The 26,535-nt window shown below is 40.1% G+C and overlaps 1 protein-coding gene across 5 annotated transcripts in view; it reads right to left on the bottom strand.

The window, feature by feature from the left end:
• Positions 1 to 26,535, bottom strand: part of STAG1 (STAG1 cohesin complex component) — a 152,196-nt gene that overhangs the window by 81,425 nt on the left and 44,236 nt on the right. For 4 of the 5 annotated variants that reach the window (XM_071751944.1, XM_071751942.1, XM_071751943.1 and 1 more), the window contains 2 exons: positions 20,821 to 21,000; positions 8,492 to 8,588 (listed from right to left, as the gene is read on the bottom strand). In XM_071751944.1, coding sequence (XP_071608045.1) covers positions 8,492 to 8,588; positions 20,821 to 21,000 — 277 coding nt within the window. The remainder of the gene's footprint in view (positions 1 to 8,491; positions 8,589 to 20,820; positions 21,001 to 26,535) is intronic. The other variant, XM_071751945.1, reaches the window with a different exon arrangement.

The raw sequence follows: 26,535 nt of genomic DNA, 5'->3' as shown, positions 1-26,535 counted from the left end.
TAGGCTCTTTTCCCATTACCACATTTTGCCAAGTTACACAACTTACAAGTTATCCAGAATGCTTATTTCAACAATGATGAGCTAAAATAAATACAAAATACTGTGATAAATCTGATTAACTGCATCGAAGGGATTCCAATCTGACTTTGCAGAAGCTTACTTCCACAAGAGGTGGTGCCCACTGAACTCCCCACAGTACCCCTGAGAGAAAAGGCTTTCCACCCAAAGGTATTTCTTTTAACCTCCCAAGTCCTGAGTTCAGCCCTTAATGATCTCAGGCAGTTTCAAACTGAAATACCCAGGAGCCAGTGCTGCAGGTGGAGAGCAGGAACAGAGGTTGTTCTGAGCTCAGTTCTATTACTGAAGCTCCAGGTGCTCACTGGAAGAAGTGCAAGCACCTCTACTTATGGGCTGGTTCCCAGTTCATAGAAGTTACTTGAGAACTGGGTTTAGCTCTCCTGGGGTCACCATTTCATCACTTAAACTGGGATACAGTGACTGTACCTGGCTGCTCCTGCTAGCTGTGATACCAGCTGTGCACAGCTCCCTGTTCCATCCACCATGGTGGTGGATCCTTCTTGCTCGGGGCAAAGAAGGAAAGATGACAACATGGAAGCAAAGGCCATTTTCACCAGTCTCCCCAGTGAAAAGTTTGACTTTTCCCCAGTGCCAGAAAATGCCACAGTTTCCAGTGAAAAGGAGGTGAAAAACCTTAGCTCAAGCAGTGACAGTTCAGGTGGAAAATGACCAAGGCAATACGATCACACTGACAGAAACAAGGCCTGCAGCAGGTAGCAGTGGAATGTGAGCAGGATTGTATCTGCTTAAGAGCCCATTTTTTCTAAATTTATATCTGTTTTTGAAACCCAAGAGGCTCTTTTTCTTCTACATCCAGCTAGTGTTGAATGCTTACAGATTAAGAGAATACTGAATTTGCTTTAACTACTTGGTTTGTGCCAGAGGATAAGGCTTTTTCATTAGGCTGTAAACCTTTTTAATTGCCCTTGCCTTCTTCTCTTCGCTGCACTTAATAAAATATATCTATGACTTCCTTGAATCATAATGGCAAGGACAGTGTTTGCTGAAAGAATTGTCATTTTTAAATTTTCATTCTAACCCCTGGTTTGGAAGAAGTCTGACTCAACCCTCAGTAGAATTTCCAGCTTTGGAAGAGACACAAGGAGCCTTCCTATTAGCAGTCCAGTAAGAAAGCATTAATCTCTAGTGCTATCTGATTGCTTTTCATAATTAGTTCCTCCCTTCACAGAAAATACCATCTATGCCACATAAAAAATAAACAAACCCAGCAATGCATCTAAAACATAGGTGGAGACAAACTCATACACAGGCATAATTTGCTCACAAGTCTTAGAACAATAGTATCAGAAAAATCAAAGTGATGTTTTTTCTTATCTGCTGAGCACAAATGTGTCCCTCCTGTAACAAATTAGTTACAGGAAAACTAACCAAGGAAAAATAAAGAGAAAATGACACAGCTATGGCTAGTAAGCCAGCAACTATTCTGAATCATTAACACCACGAGGTGTTTTTCAGTCTTCTCTGTAGGAGTTGTAGCATTAAAGACTCATTGATCTGAGAGGCTGCCCCAGCAGTAACCCTGTGTTCAGATGAGCAGCACCAGTCCCCAGATCAATATCCTTGGCATTAAATGAACACAGTGGAAAACAAGCAGTGGTATTTGAAAGCCTTACACAATTTCTCTCCAATAAGCAGTGCCAAAAGTAATTTTACAAGCTCTATTTTACTTAATACAGAGGAGTAGAATACAGCCTGTGTTCCACACACAAGGAGTGTTTGCATTGTGATCAGAGATTTAAAGGCATTACACAGACCTGGAAGGGCAGAGCTTGCTCTAGGACTGTAATTTCAAAGGTAATTTCTCTTTTCTTATATCACACATATGCTCTAAAGTACTCCAGGGCTGCAAGTTCTGTCAATTAATTGAATTAATTTTCCATTATTTGAAAGTTAAGTTAATCCCTATTAATAAATTAAAACCAGCTGACTTCAAGTCATCTTAACTGCTGGTCTGCCCTGGTACTTGAAACATGGATTACAGTTCAATATATTCAGTTAGAGAGTTATAAAACCACAAAGGTTTGGTTTAAATTACCACCACTCCTGTTACCAACTCATGGGGTGAAAGCTTGGACTGAAGTCAGACCTCACCTCAGCAGGTATTAACATTCAGATTTTGAAAGCACAGCCCGAGTGCCTTTCATTCATGTCTCCTGTGCTGAGAGGTCAGCAAATTCCCGTGGGTTTTTTCACTAGTTCCTGAAAGTAGTAAGATGCAACTTTTGGGAAAAAGATGCCAGTAGTGCACAAGTGGCCCTGAAGTCTGATGTATTATTTCAAGGATTTTTTCAGGCCTTAATTCTTTTTCATTTTTTTTCAGTGCTTCCCATCTCCAGAAGTTAGAGAGCTGAAAAGAACAACAAAAAAAATCCTTTCGATGGTATTTTTCCTATAGCCTAATAAACTCTGAGGAGGTAAAGAACAGGAAAAAAAGTACTATGGAAGGAAGAGTACATGGGATTAAAAGTATAGATACCATTTAGCAGCAAACAAGAAGAAATCCTGAAAACCTTTTTTGTTTAAAAATTATATACACAATGCAACCTAAGCTTTAATTTCAACAATGTCAACAAATAGCAACCATTTGTACTTTTTCACAAAAAGGTTGGATCTGATGTAACCCCCAATAATTGTCTAGTGCTTGATACGGTATCTTGAACCTTACCCATCTTCATTTAAAAAACTGACCTGATGAAACATGTAACACATGCCTGGTAATTTGATTTATCTTCCACCCAAACCAGTTTATCATTTGCATCTTATTTTCAGTGTGAATTTTATAACCTTTCACTTATAAGACCAACACTCTGAAAAAATGACCTCAAGGCTCAGAAACGAGAAGTACAAAGTCCAGACCTGGTTTATCTACATCATGCATGAAATTAAAATTAAAATTAAGTCATTTCCATCCTTCAGTCTTAGATTCCCATTTTTTAATGTGGCTAACAGCACGTTTTTAACTGCCTCATATAGTCACTGGGTTGTATTTATTTCTGTGTACTATGTATACAAAATATTTTATAAATACTTAACACTACTGTGAGTTAAATCATGTATGAGTAAGTACCATATTTATTTTTCATCTGTTTCAGTTCCTTTCTTTGCCATTTCTCCCCTATACTCACACACTAAAAAGGGATTTTGATGAAGAAATGGTGAAAAAGCTTGTTTTACACTCTCAGTAAAAATCCAAGTTCCAAGGCAATAAACAGTACTATTTTCAAAACTGTACAAAACCCTAACATTTAGGCTATCAACTTCCTAATAATACACGAATGACTGAGGAGATAAAAGCTTTTTGCCACGTGCCAAAACCAGCAACATTTCCCACTAACAATTTGCAGTTCCCTGTGATGAAAGGACCATTTGCAGGAAATTCTTAACTTATCAAGCAGTCTCTTTCCATGCTTAGTAACACCTGTGTAGAGTGATATTACTCTATCCATCACAAAACAAAACCATGTACAAAATGACAAAACCTGGTATTTTTTAAAGCCATTCCTCTATTTACAATGTTATAGCCCCTATTAAAGTATTACTAATGAGAGTAAATAATACTATTTCCTGATTAATTTGCTTTCTGAAATCCTTCCCCATAGTTAACAACCAGTTGACCATAGAATGGCCAATTTATAGTGGGTTTTGCTATTTTTAGCCTACACTTTACCTTGGCAAAACAGAAATCTGTTAGTTTGCCCTTAATTGAGAGAATAAAACTTTACTAAAACCAAAATGAGCATGCATTCAAGCAAAGCCACTCCAAACTCCTGCCCTTGGTGACTCAGGTTGCACAATTTAATGACAGAGGTTCTCAAAAGATTTAACAAAACAGGTGACAAACAACTAGAGAACCAAGGGTAATGCTGGAAGGGAGTGCAGGTGCCCAGGTGTCTGATCCACAAGTAAAAAGTCCACAAAGTAAAGTTTGTGGAATGTAAGCACTGGGCAAAAAGTTCCTGTACAGATTCCTTGTTAGTGACAAGGGAGAGACCCCAGCCCTAAGACCCCATCCCCTAAGGGATGGGAAAAACAGAAGAGGAATAACTTGAAAAGAAGAGGAAAAACAGAAGAGGAATACACTTGCTTTCAAGTGAGTAGTTCTCTTCAACTCTGAGAGAGACCTTTTTTTTCCCTGCAAAAGCTTTTCTTACACAGACTTGGAAGGTTGGTTGTGCCGTCCTTCAGGGTTCAAGAGGTTGTTTCAACCACTAATTGCTCCTGGTTAGGAAAAAAAAAAGAATATTTATTCCACAAGCACGGCTCTAAAAAGGTAGAAAGGTCACAGTGCTTGTGGGCGTTTGTTTGTTTTCCAGCAGTAACAGAAAGCAAAAGCCGAGAGAACGCAGATACCCAAATCAGCTCCTAAATCCATGAAACTCCTCCAGAAAAGGAACCAGCCCGGTTGCCATGGCAGCAGAGCAGAGATACCTGAGCTAATTACTGAGGCTGAGGCAGAGCTAATTAGCATAGATGCAGCATCATCCTGAAAGTTAAAGCCCTCCTGAGACCCAGGCACCCGTATTCCTGATTAGACATTTTAGCTTCATGCAGCCAGCTGAGATCTCAGCATCCTCCAATGTGCTTTACACAAGTGTTCAAAAAAGAAAGGAAATAAAAAAGGGGGGGGGAAAAAAAGGACAATCACCTTCCTACAAAGGAGACAGCAATGGAAAAACACCTTCCAAAAAAACCAAAAAACAAAAAACAAACCAACACCCCAAAAAACTGTGAATGCCACTGAAGGCCACAGACCAAACTGCACCATTTGAAATGGAGACCTCAGGAGGACGGGTGCACTTCCAACCCTGCAGCCAAGTGAAAGTTATTTCAAAAAATTGGTTTATCATTATAAAAACCTCAATTCAAAACATACTATTATCTAAAAATGCAAACCCACAAATTCCAGGAAGAAAAAGTATCTTAAAACTAACCTTTTCATCCTCCTGAGCTAGTATCTGATTCAAGATCCTCCCTCTAGACAAAGCAATTCATTTTTCCAAGGTAGGAAACAAGTGAATAGGTGAATTTATCAGTCCCTGGTAAACATTTTTCTGCCCCAGAAATACAGTGTAACATCGCAGAGGAGAGTACACAAAGGGTGAAAGGCAGGGATGGTTCTTGGTGTTCTTGAAAGGGAAAACCAGCAAGATAAAGGAAAAATTCTCTTAAGAAATTATTTTCATTTTCTCGTAACCCCAAACAGCAAAGCCAGCAACAAAGTACAGACTGAGCAGACAAACTACGGGGGAAAGATGGCATGAAAAGTGATTTAACTCCTGTGCAAACCTAATAATTTAACTGTTTTTTCTAGTTCAATAGGACGAACTTTAATTTATACCAAATGACTCCTTAAAATCCCAGAAAGATTACTGAAGTCGTGCTAAAAACAAATCTCATCTTTTAATAGCCATTACTGCAGGAACCAGAACACATTATCAAGAAGGTAACTGCTTCAACAGAGGAGGTGACAAAGGACAGAGGCGCTCGAAAATTTTGTTCTATTTTTATTCAGTTTTAAGTTGCAAAGACCTTTTTAAGTTCACCTGCAAAATACATGCATTTTACAATTTTTTTAGCAATCCTAATTTACATAGCATGTCTGCTTATTCATATTTACAAGAGATCACTCCTTGTTTCAGGAACATCTCTGAACCAAGCTGGGGAACACTAAGAGCTTCATTCAAGTGCATTCACTGCCCAAGAGAGTGGGATAAATATATAAATTCAATGTTTTGCCAAGCAGGAAGATCAACACTGTGGCTAAATAAAGTAGTTTGGTGCCTGAATAATTTCTAACTGAAGCCACAAAACAGGAACACGCTCTTCACCTGCCTGAAACTTTTGAAAGAAATGTCATGCTAATTGCACATGCATGTATTTAGATACCAAATTATTCTAAGCATTTAAAATTAACAGATTTATAAGCCTAGGAGCACTTTCCCAAAATTTCCTGAGGAGCCTGCTCTCAAAACTAGTTGTCCTCCTCCCTCCAAGGTAACGATCACCATGTTAGAAAGAGCACCAGTGAGCATTTAGCTCCAAGACTGGGAAAGAAGGCTGGAGAATCTGAGATGGGTTCAGTGGAGCAATGTGGTGAAATGAGGCAACCAGGTGCCACTAATTGCCAGGTAGTGGGCATGAGGTTGTGTTAAGCCCACCTGTGCCTGATTAGGGCAGGCCCCTACTGTGCATGAGCAGGATTAGGGGGCCAATAAAAGGCCCTAATCAGGCACAGGTGGGCTTAACACAAGCTCATGCCCACTACCTGGCAATTAGTGGCACCTGGTTGCCTCATTTCACTACAGAGCAAACTGAAAAGAAGAAAATTAAAGAATATTAAAAGGAAGATTAAGCAGCCATTTCGATTCAGGAGGAGCTGTTCTCTATCAGAAGTGGAAACAAACAAGAATGTCAACAAAATCTTCAAAGAGAAATAAAAATGTCTTAACAGTATATATAATCTTCTGATGAAAAAGAAAGTTGGTCCTCCTCACTAAATACAGAAAATGCCCATATTTCTACAGCTCAGCTCCATCCAGGACAGCTTAGCATGCCTTTTACTCCAAGTGGTATCCGCTTCTGATAAAGCTTTCACATACTCCAAAAACCAGAAATGCTGCTGGAAGCTGGAAAGAACTGAACTATTTGCCTGGATTTTCACCCCACTTCCAGCTGTTACTGTACCCACTGCAAAAATTCCAACACAGAAATAAAGCCCCCATGCACACAACCACATCAGGGGACAAATCATTTTTGCTTTCTTCCTCCTGTCATTGCTGTTTGGGACCAGAAGGCCACTACAGCATGCCCAGCAGAGATACATAGCTAAGGGTACCAAGTAGAGTAGTGAAAATGGATAGAAAGTCACCATTAAAAACAATTAAAAGATGAAAGTAAATTACATCAGCCACTTGAAGTGCTGTTGCTTCACAGCCAGTAACAAAAAGCTTTTCTGGGAAGCAATTGCTTCAGCAGGGCCTGGTTGACAATGGGCACTCAGCCTGCACCACTCAGTAACAAGAGGTTGAAAAAATTATGCATCTTCTAAGACTGGAAGAGTGTGGCTTTCCCCTAAGAACGAGACAGAAAGGAAGGTAAAAGAAAGAATAAAAACATATGGCCAAGGATCTATTTGGTTTAATGCTGCCCAGAACCTTATGAAAAAGCTAAAGGGTTGGGGTTTTTTCACACACACCTTTAGGAGAACATTACAAAAAGCAAAGAGAATACAACTACTTTCACCTAAGCTGCCAAACAAATCTGAGAAATACTTCAGGGAAGATGTGTGAACAGTATGGACATCGACACAGGCTGGAAATATGAACACCAAGCCTCAGCCCTTTCACAGAATGCTTCCAGAGCTTCAGTCTTTCCCCTCATGCACAAAATAAGTTTATTTCCTTAAGCTATGAAAAAGTTTATTTCCTTAAGCTATGAAAAAGTTTATTTCCTTAAGCTATGAAAAAGGGTTGTTGAAGCTGCTGATGGCTCATGCTTCTTTTCTCAGATGCTTTTAAGTGTACTTTATCTTTAAGATGGAAGAAAAGGAACTTCAAACCCAGATAATTTGATGTCCAAAGGTGTATTTGCTTAGCAGCCACAAAATGAAGAAAAAGAATTTCTGAATTGTGGGTTGCTTGCAATTCTGCTCCAAGGAAATTATAGGCAGCATCAGGGAACAGTAAATAGATTGGTTCTGGGAGCTACAGAGAAGAGCTCTGTCTTTCTCTCTTTTCAAGGCTGAGTTAACTGAAAAAAGACAACACATGAAAAATTCATTAGAAGGTACAGAGTGGCAAGGGCCTAATGTGTGCCTGGTAGTGGAGACTGCTTGAATTGGGTATGAAAGGCAGGCCACTGGCTGCTGACTTGATGAAGTATTACAGAGGAAGAAATAAGATTGGTGCTTCATCCAGAAGAAATCTTTCTTGCTAGCTGAAGTCAACTGAAGCCTGACTCCTTCCTCTTCTGTTTAAAAAACCCCATAATTTTCCTAGAAAGAAAAAAAAAGGAAAGATAGCAAAGTTAACATATAGCTACACCTACTAATTCTTGTCATAAAAAAATGGGAAGATATAGAAAGGGGAAGTAGAGATATGCCTACCTTGATAAACAGATCTTTCATCTCCTTTTGCTGATGAGTAGAGTGGTTCTGTGAGGATTCGTACTCTTTAGGATGATGACAGGGAAGTGAGAGAAAGAAAGGGCAGGCCCTTGACAAACAAGCTTTAAATTACATTATTTCTGAAGGCAGACAATATTTCTGTATTAAACCATGCAAACAAGGAGTACCAAGCCACGTGCCTCCCCCATCCTTACCAGCATTTGCACTAACACACGTTTGTATGACTGTCAGATTTATTCTATACAACTTGTTCCCAACATTCTGTACCTCGACATCCTGAACACTGGATAAAGAAGTTGATTAAATCCAGAAGTGCTATGTCCCTGTCTTGTTTATATGATTCAATCCAGTCGTCCACCACAGACTGTCAAGAAAAAACAGAACACTGATCAGAGACTCTTCAAAAGTGTTTTATTAAAGGCAAGATTACTTATGCTTTTCAGAATATAATTCTATAACTGAACATTTATTTGGCATCATTACACGAGCATACAAATTCAGAAACCTATACACCTTCTCTCAGGGTGGAGACAGAACAAATGTTTGAGAACAAAACCAGCTGCATTGTTTTCTGGTATTGCAATAATATACTGCAATTCCTCAAAACTCTACTGGCAGTGTTTATGCCGTGTCAAGGCCGTGTTACAAAAACAGAGGCTGTGACTCTGTTCAGAATGACCAACATATTTTCCTGGAAAACTGATGAGTAGAAACAAGTTGGGATTAACACTGAATTTATGATATCACACAGCAAACATCTCAGAATTTATCAAGGCCAAAGCAGTGGATCAGTCACTCAGAAACACCATACATGGAGTTCAGGAAGACAGAATGCAACGAGGAATACTTTGTAAATAAAAACAACACACAGAAGTTGGTCTGACAGTGCTTGGGAGTCAACAAGCCACTTGACTCACACTGTATGAAGCTAAGTCACAGTTTCAAGCTGTGCTCACAACTGCAAGCAGCCAGGAAATGTTTCTATAATGACCAGCATGCAGTTATTAGTATAAATTATAGCAGGGGGAAGGAGGACAGAAAGCATACAGGTGTCAAAACGTTGTCATTTGTCATATACTGATCTCTGGGGACACTCAGAGTACCTCAGTAGCTCGATGAGAAAAGGCACTATATGAAATTTCCCACTCAACACAGAAGTGCAGTCACAGGATGACAAAGAGTTAATGGCAAACACACATCAGCTGTCCCAAAAGCAAAGCCTGCAGCTGCTCCCCATGCAGAGACCTCACCCTGCAGCTCCCAACACAAAACCCTGGCACACAGACCCACACCTTTTTAAAATCCTGGTGGAGGGAAAATGAAGCCTACAAAAGCAAACAAAATAACTATGGAAATGTTTAAAAGAGAAGGAAGAAAAAGAAAAGCAAGAGGATTGTGTGAGGTCCTTGTTCAGCCTGCTTTGTGCTGAAGGAAGGCAGAATGGCTTTGTTTCATGTCACTAAAATACATAATCTGAAGTTCCTCAATTACACGAACACTGAAGGTAAGGAACTGGTATATTTCCAAACCAAACACTACATTTTACTTGTGTTATGGAGAAAAAATCTTTACTGTTCTACATGTGATATCACTCATCAAGAGAAGCTTGATTACACTATATCAGCACACCTTGCAAATGGATTGTTTTATATGGGAGAGTTCAGGTTACTCAACCACCACCAAAGATCTCAGAACATTCATTTTTCCAGGAAAGTTTCTAGGGTTTCTGTAGCAATACCCACCATGCACATGCATGCACAGTAGGAGAAGCAATCTTACAGAGGTCCACCTGCTACTTTGAAGATGTTAAAAGGGAACTCTTGGCCTCAAATTGATTTTCAAAAAAGTTAAGGAAACATAAAGTAGCAGCACAAAACCAGTTGTCTAGAATGCTTCACTGCTATTTTATCATTAATTAGACCTAGCTTCTATAACTATCAATAATTTCAATCAGCAGAATTCTCAGGACACACAAAACCAAATGTAGTAAAATGTAAGAATTATTCACTAAATCAAATATTGACAAAGCTTAATGACCAGGCTGATGGTGTATTACCAACTTAAAACATTTGTTTGTACAGCTCTATTAGCACAGATATCAGAACAAGATGCCAGCAGCAGCAGTTATTTAGCTCACTGTAGAAAGGAGCAGCTTTGCACAGGCTCACCTGCCTAAGTAACAGGGCAAGAATATACTGATACTCCCAAGTTATTCTCCCAAACCCTTACAATCCTAGGGTATTTTTTCTCTCATGAATGTGTCTGTCTGAATAAAAAAGTTTTATACCTACATTATTTTGGAGCAAAGAGAAAAAGAGTAATTGTATTGTTTTAGATCTATTTGATGCTACTCAAACCTTATGGAAAAAGACAAAACAAATCTCAATGCCCTATTTATGTTCTCCATGCTTCTGTCTGGTCACTTCTTCTCAGGCAGAGGAATACTGCTCTGTGCTGTGTGGCTTGCACAGCAATGCTTCCATACCTCTACCTGGCCTCACTCTGGTCATCCATCTCTTAGGACTTTCTGAAGTTTACCACATTCTCCTTTGACCCTGGGAAACCTGAAATGATTTTCCTGGGTCTTACTAACTAGCTTGTCAGTATCTGTGCATTGGCCACAGCCCAGTTTCACCCAAAACATTCCCTGCAGAAGCAAGGCTGGCCCTTGAGGTTGCTTTCCACATCCAGTCTTAGTCTCATTTCTTGCTACAATACTGCTCCTTCAGCTAGAGGACTGCAGCTGTTTCTGGACAGGGCTATGAATATTGACAGTGAACCCACCTGGACTAAAGAAACAAGGGAAAAGACTTGGAGGAATGTCTTTCAGTTGAGTTCCTACCTGTTTCAAACCATTCTTTCTATGCTGCTTGGAGCACTGCCTCAAAACTGTAACATCAGCACAGGCCATCTTCCCTCTGAGATTTTTTTGTCTCTTCACACAAAAAAAATTGTGAAGCACATGCCACATCCCCAGGCACTAAGGGCCTGCTCTGCCCTAGCTAGCACAGTGCTTGGATTTTCAACCCAGAGCCACAATGCAATTCACAGAAAAATAAAGCAGCTGATCTCAAGACCCACAGACCAAGTTTTTAGTGGCAGAAGTAGATAAAAAAAGCAACAAACCCAGAGGGAAGGTTCTGAGCAGAGGCAGCAGCATAGACCTACATCCTCACATAACATATATATAATACATTTATACATTTATATTTCATACACATATTTTTACATTTTATATATATATGTATATCAAAATAACACCCACAGATCTACATAATTCAACCCCTTGTGCACATTTGGCACACTCATTGGTAATATTTTTGAGAGATTACAGTTTAAGGCAACAGGAGATAATGAAGCCAGACTACATATGCTACAACAGTTGGAACTTAATCAGACTGTTGGCTTTTGATGTAATAGAGAAGAGTTACAAAACCTGAAAACACTGGGATGCAAAAAAAAAATTATAAACTTCAGACCTAAAATAGAGGCAAGTATTCAACTGAACCAAGAAAAATAATCAGGAATCTAAATGCCAGGAAAAAAAGTTCAATATGAGTAAAAAAAGAAATCAAACAACAGGCAATGGGGTAGCAAATCGTGCAACAAGCAATCATTGCCAGAAAAGTAATTATCTGGCATAAGCTAAACATTCAGAGAAAAACACTCCTACCAAAACCAAGGATTTCTAACCAGCAGTCCACAAGTTACAGTAAAACCTCCAGGATTGTATTATTTTGTTACCAGCCTCCACTGAGTCACCCTGTTGTCAAGAGCTTCTCAGACACAAGAAAAGAACAAATTCAGGGCAACAACCCACGTTTGGTCACCATCTTGCCCAGAGATATCCTGCCCTGACCCCCTCCCTGTCATCCCTCCCAAACACTGAACTGATCCTGGGAATCAAGGGGTGACAAGAGGAGGGAGGGACCAGACAGTTCTTTGGGAAGAAGGTAGCTTCAAGTGGACTCCACTCACCAGAAGAATATATCCCCACAGGAGTCTTGTTGGCAAAACACTTATGAAAGATGGAAGGAACAGACTACATGAGTTGTTCTGGTGGTACCCATCTGCTTCCACAGGTTTTTACCTTCAGGGAACATGGATTTACCATATGGAAGTGTGCCCTTGCATCCTGTGCATGAAATAGATGATCAGTTCAGCATTCCTGGGAATGCTGAGATCTTTACTATCTGTACTGCAGCCCTCTGCCCAGGTTCAGGAAATGCTTTTGGGACTCACCAAATTCAAAGCATGTGCACAAGGAAAGGGCTCCCCTGACAACAAGGTTATGAGGCACAACAAATGAGACACTGCATTTAAAAAAAACCAACTCTTTAGCTTCTCATTTGCATCACCAGATTGGACCAGCAAGAAGTACTGGAACTAAATCTTGAGCAAAGTAAAAAATTACCTAGCTCAGTTACGTAGACAAAACCTCAAGATTACTCCAGTACCACCCACACCTCCCTCTCCCTCCCTGTTCTCAGAAAACAGCTAAACATTTGCATACAGACACACAATTCTGTACATACATGTGTACATACTCAGATATGCATCTATATACACTCAGGGGCACCACATCCCTAGGTCAGGCAGTGTAACAAGTCCAGACAAGCACACGTTAAAAAAAGGAGGCTCAAGAACACTTGTTTAATCTGAAAATGCTTCTACAAGAACTGAGTGAAAAACCAAGGTCTTCTGCAAATGGCAGAGGAGGCATGGTACACACACAGTCAGTAAAGGGATTTTTAAAAGCCTGTAACAGCTTTCAAGAGACTTTCAAGAAATTAACTCTCCGGCGACTGTTCTAAGAACTACCATGGAGCATAATTTGAAGAATATGTGAAATGGGCAACCCTACAGAAATAAGCCTAAAAAAAGTCGAGCAGGTAGGAGAGTAAGTCCATAGTCTAAGTAAACAACTTGAAATCAATCATGGAGATTTGCACGTACACTGACCTTCATTTCGTACCTCTGGCTAAGAGGTAAGTAGGAACATTCTATAGGACTGAGGAGAAACAGCAGCTGGGATTGCCAGTAAAAGCACAACTCTGATGCAGTGAATGAAAGAATGAAGCTTGTTATTACCTCCTGGAGGCTTTACAGCTCTGAATCCGTTTCATATTCCTTCCATGCAAGAACATTACTGCAATTAGGAGCATTAAGTGCTGGAGGAACCAGAGGGACCGACTGCAGATGATACCTTGCCAGCTTGTGTAAAGTAGCACAGTCCCATTAAATATTAATGAAAGATTATTTCAAAAAAGCTATTTCACAATGTAAATGAAGCAACAATGTAGCAGCAGTGCCATAAACACAAACTGGAAACAAAATGACACCATGTATGAAGTGCATGCCCAAGTGTAAGATCTGCCCCAACTGTAAATCCTGGCAAATCAAGTAAAAAGAGCATTTAAATAATCTGCCATTTCAAACCCCTAATAATGGACATATCATTTACAGAAAAAAATTACTCTAGAAGGAAGGCAGCATATTTGCATTCAGGTAGGGTAAAAACCAAAATCAAAGCTTATACCAACAGCTCCTGCTAAAGACCCCACAAATGAAATTTGAAGCTTATTAAAATAGAAAAAAATAGGAATGCAGAGTGAAATTGAAGATTTCAATTAACTGTTGAAAGAGCAGTGCAAAGAACTGATAAAAGTTAATAAATATACTTCAACATGCAGTGAGAACTTGAGTCGAAACTGAAAATAGGGAAAGGGAAGTAGTGAAAACCTTGGAGTCCTCTGTGTAAAAGTTTTCCTTAAGTGAATCTGTTCAGGTTTTTTAAACAAAAAAAAGTCTTCTAAGGTCAAATTTTGTGAAGACTGCAGTAATTACAGAGGCAGCTACTGGGGAGAAGGAAGTTCCTAACACATGGAAGTACATGCCATTTCATTTTGTGCACCAGACTTAAAGATGCCTATTTGTTTGCATGCCAAATTGCAGGCAGTAAGTCTAATATGCACCCATTGAAAAACCTAGTAGAAGGCTAATAAAAAAACCCTGCTGATTGAGAAGCTCCAATTTATTCTTTTTCCTCTAAAGACGGGCGTTTTATGTTTCAAAAGGATTCACGTTTCTCAAATCTAGCAAGCACTTCTTGAAAAGCCAAAATGATTCTGAAATATCTTACCTAACAGTATGTTTCTTTTTTCTTTATCATCAGAGCAACAATAGGAATATATGTTTTATGCAGTGCTTACTTATAAAATTCTATTTTTTTTCCTGAAGCACTGGGAGGGAAGGAATACAATCCCAGAAGTATATATTCCCAATAAAATTAAGGGATTCATATTCTCCATGCAGATATACCTGTGTTCTATGGAACCATTTGGGAGAAACCAAAACACTGCTGAAAGATAAAAATACTGATTTCTCTTTCCCAGTTGACATTCTACACAATTTCCAAGGGGCTATGTACATTTAATCTGCAGTTACCATGGCCATGAATGGTTCAAAGATGCTACGGAGCATCAAAACTACTCACGTACATTGAACATAAGCATAAAAAAATCCTTAGAGGAGAAAAAAAAATAAATCAGTTCTTCCAGTAAAACCCATTAATTTATTAAAAAACAAGATTCAAGCTCCTTTGCTAGCAAAATTTGTAAAGACTGTGGATCACAGCAGTGTGGATCTGCTGTGGCATGAGTGCTCTTCCTCAGTACCTCCTGGGATTTTACTCCATTTGAAAGAAGAATTTTCCCAGGTACTTCCAAAATGATGAAATTCTAGACAGCAAAAGACTTCCCCAGCTTTAAATATTGTGGGTATTTCCAGGTATAAATGTTTCCACACACACTGACACTAAGAGCAAAGCATCACCCCACGTCTTACTACATCACAAGAGAAAAAGTCACGTGAGATGAGTGCAGAAAAACTCATTTGATATTAGGGTATATGAATCTATTTAATTAATCCTTCATTAGTGGTTAAACTGTTCCTGGTATAACAAGGAAAGCATGTAGCTAGTTTAGATTTCTGGTTTTGATTCAGCAGCACAGAACCAAAAGCAAACCAAGAGTAGGCTGCAGAAGAAACCCATCTAGCAACATGAAAACTAAGTACCAGTCAAAAGGACAACAACAGTTGTTGTTTTATCCTGTAAACTTCAGAGAATTCACACTTAAACACCTAAGGAGTTTCTGAGACAGTTTGGGGGAACTCAAAATTATTACTCATCCTTTAATCAGGTAAAAAGGCATTGTTAAAATACAAAAAAGCACAACTAAACTAAAACATGGCTTTGACACAAACCCCATGGATGATACTGAACACCATATGTCTGTATGCTGGTAATCTTCAAAGACCTCACTCCCAGAAAGAGCTGAGGCAGAGACAGACACCATCCAGCAAAAATAACTTTTAATAGGGGGAAGAGTCAAACTCTGGGAAAATAAAGGCACCAAGGCTACAAAAAACAGACACCACACTCACCCTGAGCTGCCAATTGTCAGAGGGAGGCAGGATTCCCAAAATACTCCCTTTTTTGCCGTATTCTCAAGATTCTTAGCTGCCATTGCCAGAGATAAGATACTGGACTTTTGTAGGATCCAGTTCCAGCTGCTCTGGTGTTCCTAGTCTCAAGTAGGCATGCAAAGCATATGTGTAAAATACAATTCCTCCTAAACAAGAGGAAAACACTGTCATTCTGAACAAGAAAACAGTCTGAGCTGCTGCCAGACATGAGCCAAATCAGGGAGCTGATGCAGCTGAAAAAATGCAAAGTGTCAGGTTCTAATTAAATCTGTTTCCTGGGTGACTACAAAACACATAAGAGAGATGTAAGGACCATCAGCTATAGGTGTGGGAGAAGGCAGGACCAGTCTGTTCAACAGCACCCTCAGTTTCTGCATGATTAAAGCAGGTAGATAACAGTTCTTTTTACCCAGAACCACTGGAAGGACCAAGGAACATTGGGATCATCTTCTGAAAATGATAATAATGATTACATGAGTAAAATAACTGGGAGAGGAAATTGCAGGGAGTTGAGAGTAGCAAGCAAAGCCAAGTCCAATTCATGCAGTGTGTAAGGAACCAGCTGATAAAACTGTGCCTTGTTCTACTATCACCTTCCTTACCTGGGAGAAGTACCCCAGAGGAGCAGCCTTGCTCTCAGGGGGACACCAGATACTTTCTCCAAGACCAGTACCACCCCTTGTTCCACCCTCCCCAGCCCAGCTCCATGCTGCCATGGCCAAGATAACTGTGACAGCAAGGACAGGGGAGCAGCTACTCCTGTGGGACGTGAGTTCAAAACTATGAAAACCATGAAGTTCAAAACTTTGGCTCTACCTCTACAGTTGCTCAGGTTGGCCTGCTCAAACTTCTAATTAAGGGCAACTAATATTTACTATTAATACAGAAAAATGAGGGCTGAAAAAGCAGCTGTTGGCTTAATACAAGAATGGGTGCAATCCCACGGTCTGAGCTATGCAGAGAGGGAGCCTACAGACCACAATGGTCCAGTTCTACCCTCAAAGCTAAGAAAATGCAAAAATTACTGACATTATATAGGATATGCCCTGTTAACAGGACGCAGAAAGACATGCCAAGTCTTTGGAACAACTGACAAGCTTGCACTTCTTGTACAGATCATCAAATCTCAAAGTGACAGGAAGAGATACAGAAGGCATTAGGAATTTCAGTCAGAAAATAATTTCAGCTTCAGGTGTTGATGACTCAATGTCACCCAAACCTGAGGTGCTACGAAAAAAGAAACTGGCAACAACTCCAGTGAGGTGCTAGTGCATGTTGAACAGAAAAAAAGATCACTGCTGGAAGTGGTCTGACTGTTTCCTTTACCTGTTCCATAATATTTCTAGCAGCTCAAACATGTAATTCCAAGGGACTCATACCCTTTTTTTCATGTAATAATCGTTAACCTCAGGCTGCAGCAGACAATGTGGATAAACACCAAAAATCAATGTAATGCTGGAAATAGTTTTGAAAATATTGTTACCATTTCAGAAAGATTTTGAATTCATTGCTAGTGAAAGATTATTGGCAACTGAAAGGAAAAAAGGTGTCAGAATGAGGTTCCTGCTCTGATAAATATGGTGAACAGGAGTCAGAGATTGCCAACATGAGCCCAATATGTGCCAAAAAGGCAAAAGTCTGAGAAACTGGAGCATAAGAAGCCAAAAAATCTTCTCATGACAGGGTAAGCAGTGCTACAAATACAGCATTACTTTGGGGAGGCAACCTCACAGACTCAAATCCATGCATGCTAATGTGAGCAAACAGGAACAGTGAGGAACCACAGACATTCCTGATTTCTGGAGAGACAAAGAAGGGCTGGTGGCACAATGAAAAATAGCATTTCAACATCCATGGAATGGTCTCCATAAATAAATATCTAAAATGCTTCTCGGCATATAATGGAGCCTTATTTAGTCTAACCATGTCTAAGTGACACCAAGATTACTTTTATTAGCTAAGCACAAGCAAGGGGGGTCAAATATTCTTTCAAAATAAGCATCTCATCTGCAGTGAACTGCAATTAAGAGTAAGAGGTAAAGTACATTATACCACAGAGTAAAAGATGCAGAGATCTGTTCATATTTTGGAAATGAACACCTCTTCTGATTCCTGATGTTCCTCTCTGAAGATCTGGGGGAGGCACAAATCCCCTTTGCACACAAGAAAGCAAAACACTTCTATACTTGGTCCAACCAATACAAACTTCATTATAACTAATTGGTCATAATTTACTTGTATTTTCACACTAAGGCCTGTGGGACATCATCACATGCTCTTAACTTTCCCTGCCAGTTTAATGCCAGGGTCATAGCCCAAGCCAGTCTTGGGAGATTTTAAGCTCACAGTCTGTGCTGGGGGCTCAGGGGGGGAGTGGAGGTTCACCTATGCCCCTCCATGCCAAAAAAACCCCCTCATGGAGCTTAGGAAAGCTCTATGAACAGTCTTTCCAATGGGCAAAACATCCCCAAAAAACACATGAGCAGCAGGTGCTACCACACTTCATACAGAGAGCTGCTGACAGAAACCCTGCTGAAACAACTGACTCTGTAAAAGGCTACAGAGCACATTAAAAAACAATGACAAAGAATATCAAGCTCATGTGGGTATCAAATTGTGTTCTAGAGTTCAAATGGGACTTAACCCTGACAAAACTCCCTAACAGAGGCAAAGATCCAGATGTAAAGAGCAGCTCTGAAGTTATATACACTTGCAATACAAATTATTAAACCAACTTGGCTTCCCTGGAAGAATCAAAGAGCATTAAACCTGAAGAAGTAAATTAATCCTGCCATGAGAACCAAAAGAGGATAAACTTAAAAGAAAGGGAGAACTGAATTCAGCTACAAACTTCCAAGAGTTGGCAGCACAAAGCCAGAAAAATCTAACAACTAAAATAAATCCTGGGAGCAAACAGCAGGAACAGACAGATCAGAAATGAAAGCACAAAGTAAAATTCTCATGTAGTCTCAGGACACACTAATTGAATTTTTTCTGGGTTTTCATTGCTGGAAGCAAACTTCAGAGCACTACAGAAAAATGTAGGTTTGTATTACAGGGGAAGAACTGAGAAATTCTGACAAATACAAATATATGGCCCTCGCCTGAAAATTTGTAACACTGACAAAACTGTTAAAATTGGCCATAAAGCCTGCATCCAAACTACAAAAAAATAAAATGTCAAATATTTCTAATTGTTAATCAAAAATCCTTCAACTATGAAGGAAAAATAAAAGGCTAAAGACACTAATAAATCTAATGTGTAGAGCCCCAGCTTCACAGGAGATTATTATCCAGAAGTGCAAGTTAAAAATTACTAAAACCTATTACAATTGCATCCTCTTTCCCACTATAGGGTTTCTCTCTCTCCCTTTTTTTCTGAGAATTTTTACCAATAGTAAAATTTTCCAAGATGCATGAGTGACACACACTCTTGATTGGTTCTCCTACAATATGGCTCCAGTAATTTATCAGGTTTTTGCCTATTTCTTAACAATTTTCTTATCATTACTCCACTGCTTAAAATGTGCCAGTTCTTCCTCAAATGTAGAGGCTGGGCAAATTTTAACTCTATGCATGCACACACATATATGCACAGACACACATACACCCCCCATCTCTATTTGCATATACAAATACTGGATTTCTCAAACAATTCCTTTGTATTTCAATTTCAAAAGTTTCTTAATACAAACACGTAGACAATTTTTCTATAAGTTGCAGAAGACTTCCAATGGCATCTCTCTTGAAACAGATGAAATGTAGGAAAATCAATGCCACACACATACACAAAGTCATCAAACATAAAATAATCACCTCTTCCTCTTCATTTGGCTCCTGCAAGTACCAGGAACTCTAAGACAAACATCCTACATAAAGCATTTTGTATGTTCTGTACCACAGTAAAACCAGAAAATAGACTCCAGATGTTTCCTCAAACCCTGCCAAAATGAAATTTGAAGAAGTGTTGAAAAACCAAGCAAAGTTGGAAGCCCTGAAGTTAAACATGTAGGAAGAAGAGGCACAAGGAATCTGTAGCTTTGTTAGGAGTAAATTTGTTCTGTCTTCACCTACCAGAAAAGAAGGGTCAGTCCTGAATAACAGTAACTACAGAGAATAAAACCTCTCATTTTCTTCCCGTGCATTAGTTTTTTAAAAATTGCATCCCAGATCTTCCACAGATTGAGACAGAGAACATTTTCAACACCTTCCACTCATCTGGAAGAGTAGATTCCCCTCTGGGAGTTAATTAGACTTAGCTTTTAGCCACACAATCAGTAATACTGAAAACGGAACCTGACCCCTAATTTTCCTTATTTCTAATGTTTTTCTCTTAGCACCACAAAATCAAAACAAACTAACTGATATTGCATGAGTCCCATTCTGCTGAAATACAAGGTGGACCCCTCAGTAGGAACAAGTGCTGGCTTTGCATTGCCCCAGGTGAACTGTGATTTGGGCCCATTGTTTTTCCCTGAGTGCCAAAAAACAATAGCTGAGCACAGTAGCTTGCTAAGAGCAAGCAAGTACGGTGAAAACCAACAATCTACAGACAATTCTTGAGCTGGGACTCATCTGGTCCACCACAACCTGCAAGACCTCTGAAACTGACCAAAGTATAGGAGTAAGGAACACTTCCAGAGGCAATTTACTGCTACTATCTTCAATATGTATTTTCCAATAAATTCACCTTTAGGGTATGTTTCTCAGACACAGAAAAAGTCTAGGCTATCAGTTTATCTTGCATCTGCTGCTTTGCTGAGGCAGCAAGAAGAATGCAAGGTGCCGTGCAGAGGACCCAAAACTCTGTGTCAGCAGGCACTTCTGCAAAAAAACCAACCAAACAAAAAAGTGCTGATTCATCACTAACATCATATACTTTTTCCTCTTATAAAACTCATGACAAAATATTCCTTAACGGACTCACCTTTCAGATATATGACAGTCTCAACTCTAAGCACATTCTGTCCCTTACTTTATGGAACACCCTCTGTTGGACCAATACAGGTTACGAAAGAATGCAGCTGTTCATGAAAGCATAGCTGAGATTCAACTTGCAGAGTCAGAATACACTGAATTTGAAGGGTTAACACAACCAGTTGTTTTACCTGCATGGCACTCTTCCCCAGCTTAACCACCTCAAACAAAGTGACAGGGTCCCCTTCTCCGTTCTGCTGCGGGTGGCCATTGGCTCTTCCACGACTTGCTCCTCTAGCTCCTGACTCGGCACGGCCCTTGTCTGCCGGAGACTTCCGAGGTTTCTTAGTGGCAGACTGGGCAAAGAAAACCAGCAGAGGGAAAATTTATTATAGCTCTATCTGACATGACTCAGTGTATCCATATAAATCATACATAAACCTTACACACACATTTATACAGTCCCACATGCAGATGCCCTCAAGCAGCACAGAATAAGCCAGGCTGGAAGGGATCTCGGGAGGTCTCCAGCCTGACCTCCTGCTCAGACCAGGGTCAGCTTTTGAATTCAATCAGAATGCTGAGGGCTTTATCCACTCTGATACAGAGATTTTTATTTCTCAGTAGTTCTTAATGAACAACTTAAAAGTCATCGTCATGTGAAAGTAAGTTGTGGTGAATTCCCAGTGCTGGAGCACCAGTTCCCATCAAGTCAGCCTTACTCAACACATGACTAGAACTAGATAAATGGCAGCAAATTAGACAGGACAGCAAAAGTGTTATGGTGATTCACCAAAGAAACTCCAAAAATAACTACCAAACTTTGGAAGATACTCAGTTATTCAAAATACATTTGTCATATTAAAAATACATTTGTCATATTATTATTTGTTTTATTTTTGGTTTTGCATACCTTTGAAAGAAACCATGTGTATAAACAGTACTTTAACTCAAATTACTACGTTTATACATCCCTATTTAGCAGGTTCTCCTAACAGCCCCTTGCTTCAAAATTTCATCAGTGAAAACAGTTTCCCTGTGAATCCAACTCACTGAGTGCAAATTTTCTCTTGATTCTTCAGGCTTGTACTCAGGTGGCAGAGATCCCACCCATAAGAAGTCCCCTAGTGAACAGTCTGGTTTCAATTTAAGTCACCTTACAAAACTCATCTGGGGAAATTAAAAAGATTCCTGCTATGATCTTCCTTCCATATTCCAGTCCTTCTCCACACTGGGAGGCAGACAAAAGCAAAAGCTGCTGCTTTCCACAGAATACTGAAGCTACTTTGAGGAATTATTACAACAGGCAAGCAACTCACAGATGACATTTAGGACAATATCCTCCTGGAACCATTTACTTGAGCAGACTGTCATCCAGTTCCTACTGAAGCTTTTAGTAAAGAAAAACAACAACATTTTCGGTTGCATCTTCCAATTGCAGATGAAGAGCTTTCCTGCAGAGAAAAGGGATCCAATTTCTGGGGTAAGCTGAGGTAGCTAAATCCAGATGCAGGATCTGGACTGAATACTGCTGCAAGAGACTAAACAAGCAGACAAAGGATCCTCCCCTGAGCAAACGATGGAAATAAAAAAATGGAACTTTGAGTTGGGCAGATATCAACATTATCCTGAAGGTGGAGGGCACGAGAGGGAGGGTGTCCACCAGATTTCTGTTTCAGAGCACTTCCACCGAGTAGACTTCCACCTGTCAGACTATCACTGACATGTGACGGTTTCACATGATCAAACTGAATGAATTTGTAGTAAATCTACTCTTGTGAAAATCCACCAAATGGTCATCAAGATGTAGGACAAACAGAACCCCTGCTTCCCAACAGGAACAACAGCTGTGGTTACTGCTTGCCCCTTTCAGCCAGCAATTGTTTGCTTCTGCCTAAAGCATCTTTAAACTGGCAGCTCTGTACATGTTTGGTTCTCTCCTTCTCAAGGGCCAGACTGTCAGAATCCTGAGGTGGGAAATTACCAATTGTTTCCCAGACTCAAAACAACCTGGGTGTCAAGAGGAAGGGGCCAATCTCTTTTTGGAGGTGCCCAGTAATAGGACAAGGAAGAATGGGTTGAAGCTAGAGCCCAGGAAATTCCACCTCAACATGAGGAGAAACTTGTTGAGTGTGAGGGAGCCCTGGCCCAGGCTGCTCAGAGAGGTCATGGAGTCTCCTTCTTTGGAGACTTTCCAAACCCAACTGGATGTGTTCCTGTGTGGCCTCTCATGGGTGATCCTGCTTTGGACTGGATGATCTCGAGGGGTCCCTTCCAACCCCTAATGTTCTATGATTCTATCAAAATGGGCTTTTCTCCTCTTCATGAGAGGGAGCTCAAAAAAAGTCACCAGAAGGCAAGCTAGTTAGCAACATTCTACCTAAATGTCCTCAGAAATCCTTTGTTACTTTATCTCCATAATCCAGGCATCTGGGGTAAACTGCATCTGCTGCAATGGCAGAGCCAAAGTAGAGGTGAACTAGGACTATCAGTGAGAAAGATAAAGCAACATGATATGATAAGGAATCTTGAGGCTTTTAAATCACACACGTAGAAAGGTTCTGCTTGGAGGTTTGAGCCTGTAGCAGTTAAACCTGTGCTTTCACTCAGAGACCCAGGACAGACAGACAGGCTGAAGTGGTGAAAATGGCCTGAGCTACCAAATGAGAACAGAAGCTACTAATCATTCTTCAGATCTGTGCAGTGAATTCAACTGACAGCAACTAAAGCTGAGGATTTATACACACCAGTGTTAGGAAATACAGAAGTTCCAGAATGTGCCACAGAAGCAACTCTAAAATGGACACACTGATGACCACATAGTTTACCTGTTGATTTATGGATTAAATCAAGTCAAAAAGGAAACAAAATACTCACCTGGACTGCAATTCAACTGAAATGACTACCATTTAAAATTTTGTGATAAATTAGCTAGGTAACACTTTTCATTACATGTCTTAAAAATCACTGTGAAGACAAAAAAGAGTGACCCAAATTTGTAGAACACACACTACCAAAAAAAGAACCAAACTACGAAAGTAGGTTGGCATTTTCTATTAGCATTCCCCAAGCTGATCTGATGTGCTTACTAAAGAAATAAAGACAGTGAAAGTGCTACAGGTCAGTAACCCCACCTCACCAACTGTAGTAAATGAGGCTCTCCAAGTGTGTTTGTACTGTAAGTAATTGCAACCACTCCCTCATTTCTCGGGAGAGATGGAAAAGGCTTTTTAACCTGACACTTGAGTAAGGCTGAAGAACCTGCCTGTCAAAGGCAGCGTCCTCCTGAGAGGCCTCTGGATTATAACCTTGCATTAAGCAGGAGAATAGTAATATCTTAGCTCTTTCTGAATGAATCCTGATTAAAAAAAAAAGGCTATGGCACACTTTGTATCACCCTCACAGTTACCTAGGGAGAAGCTGTTGAATTCAGTCAGTCCTCAGGATTCTTTCACGACTGAAACAAACAGATGCTACCGTGAAGAGCTTCATTCTGCTACAAGAGAGATGCAAGTCCCTCAACATCCACTGTGCAGAGCTGCTTCAGCTGTAGCACCTACTGTTTAGACAAAGCAAAAAAAACCAAACCAGAGCCAGTGTTGTTGCTGGGGGTTGTTTTAAAAGTTCTAAAAGTCATCTTGAAGAACCAAGAGCCTGCTATAAACGCTTGAATCACTTAAATTCTTCCAGCTGATACAGCTGCTACCAAAAAAGACAACTTCCACAGAAAAATGCTGTATGGGGTGGGACAGAAGAAGTCTTCACATCCTGGCTGCACGTGCCCTGTATTTCCTCAGAACTACAGACAGACTCAGTCCAGTTTTAAGGTACAGACCTACAATACCAGGCAAGCAAGATGAAACAGGACACTGATTTAAGTCGCACCAAACCACAAACCTTGACTACTAGGAAAAGAAATTCTCCCAAGAGGATTCCTTCCTACTGTTCATCAGGATGTGGATGATTTGGAAGCAGAACTCAGTCCCCTGCAGGACCCAACATCCACACCATGAGAGTAAATAAGGCTAAGAGTCTGCTGCAAAGGTAAAATTACACACATGAATGCAAAGGCAAGGTATGGTGGTCTGCCTCCTCCATACCAAAAAATGGACCTGAATATAATTCTGTTCAGTCTGTGATGAGGACAAAGGGATCAGAAGTGTCTTGCTGGAGTCTCTTAATAGAAGAACCTGAGGTGAGGAGTTGGAGAAAGACATTGCTGTGGCTCCCTGTGTGGGATAACAGAGTCCAGCAGAAAACTCAGAATTGCCACCTCTGAACAGTAAAACTGATGTTTCTTCTCAGGCTCTGAGTCACAGAGGATAACTTGTCTGCTACTACTTCAAAGCTGAAAGGCAGCCAGGAACATCTCCGCCTTCCTCAGCCTCTAACAGCTGAGGCTTAAGCCAAGGCACTATGAGCTCCTGGGAAGGTAAGGCCAGGTAGGCTAAAATAAAGCAAGCTGACCATGTTGAAGAGAACGCAGTGATCCAAGAGAAGAGACAAAACAGGATAAGTAATGTGAAATCTGCACTGCATCATAAGCCCTTAGGCTTCCAATCCTCCTGTCTGGAACAGAAGAGTACATCGTGCCTGAGTACTTCAGCCATGTACCAGAGAGAAAAGGCATTTTTTAGCCAAGGTTCCTCAGAAACTTCATCCAGAGGACTGTTATAGTCACTCCTTAAATACAATACACTCCCCACCATTCAAAAGAGATATATGCACATGGTAGGCTCACATATAGCATCACAAAAAAACACGCACCAAAACATCCCAATGAGTGGACCTCTTGGCTGGTTCTTCCACAGGCACTTGGTACTCAAGACTCAGAGATCAAAAGCAGACATGGGCAAGGGGGAGGCAGCCCCATGCATTGTCAGGATAGAGCAGGACATGGTGCAACTCCTGACAAAGTCACCGGAAGGGTTGGTGAATTCAAACCAATCAGATTAGATTGTGAGAGTCCTTTTGAAGGACCAATGTACTTAACCCCTTTGCAAGTTGACTGTCTTGTCTACTCAGCCAAGTGCTCATTAGAATAGACTCTTACAGAAGTAGAGTGGCAACTTGGAAAGAACCATTTTCAACAAGTTCAGTTTCCTCAAAATACTAAGGTTCTCTATAAACTGAAGAGGTATATGTGCTCCAAATGCCAAATTTTCAAATTATGATCATCTCCTTACAAAAGTCTTGAAACTACAAAGACGAATGAATATCCTCCTTTGGAAAAAAAAGTTGGGAAAATCCTCTAGTGATAATCTATATTTATGATTAAAAATATCTTTATCGTATAACACTAGAGCAAAAACCTATTTAGAATAAATCCATCTATACATCTGATGGAACAGGCTGTGTGCAGCTTTGTAACAGAACCATGCAGTTAGACAGAACTCTTTCCAGAAGAGATCAATATGTTTATGGCAGATGTGTCACTATAGATGTGATGGCCTAAGGACATAAACAAAGCAGCACTTGCAGGGAGAGATCAAATCTTATTAGACCACAGTATTTAAGTTGAGAAAAGAAAAAAAACCACACCACCACAAAACCCAGAAAAAGCCTTGGGGCAGAAAAGCTTTTCTTTATGTCTGTAACAAATTAAAGGCATCAAAGCTAAGCATCAGTTGAGAAAAACAGCTCTGAATTTAACTATATATGTTAATCTGTTTCACATCTGAGACCAAAGGTAGGTGGTGCCTGTGGAGGAAGTAAAAATACTGTTAGCAGGTGGAAGGATGAGGGAGAAATGTCAGAGCCACACCTCCTGTAGAAACAGGGAATTCACCTGTGGAAAGTGATGGGTTAGCAACAAGAATAGGTGAACAATGTGGGGAAGGAGAGAAAATTAACTACGATGTTTGCAAGGTCAGTACCTCAGTTACCAAACCCATGACTTCTAATAT

This window comes from Heliangelus exortis, chromosome 9, assembly GCF_036169615.1.
Source record: "Heliangelus exortis chromosome 9, bHelExo1.hap1, whole genome shotgun sequence".
Classification (NCBI taxonomy): Eukaryota; Metazoa; Chordata; class Aves; order Apodiformes; family Trochilidae; genus Heliangelus; species Heliangelus exortis.
The sequence above is the reverse complement of the archived record's forward strand: the minus strand, read 5'-3'. Positions and strand labels throughout refer to the sequence as shown.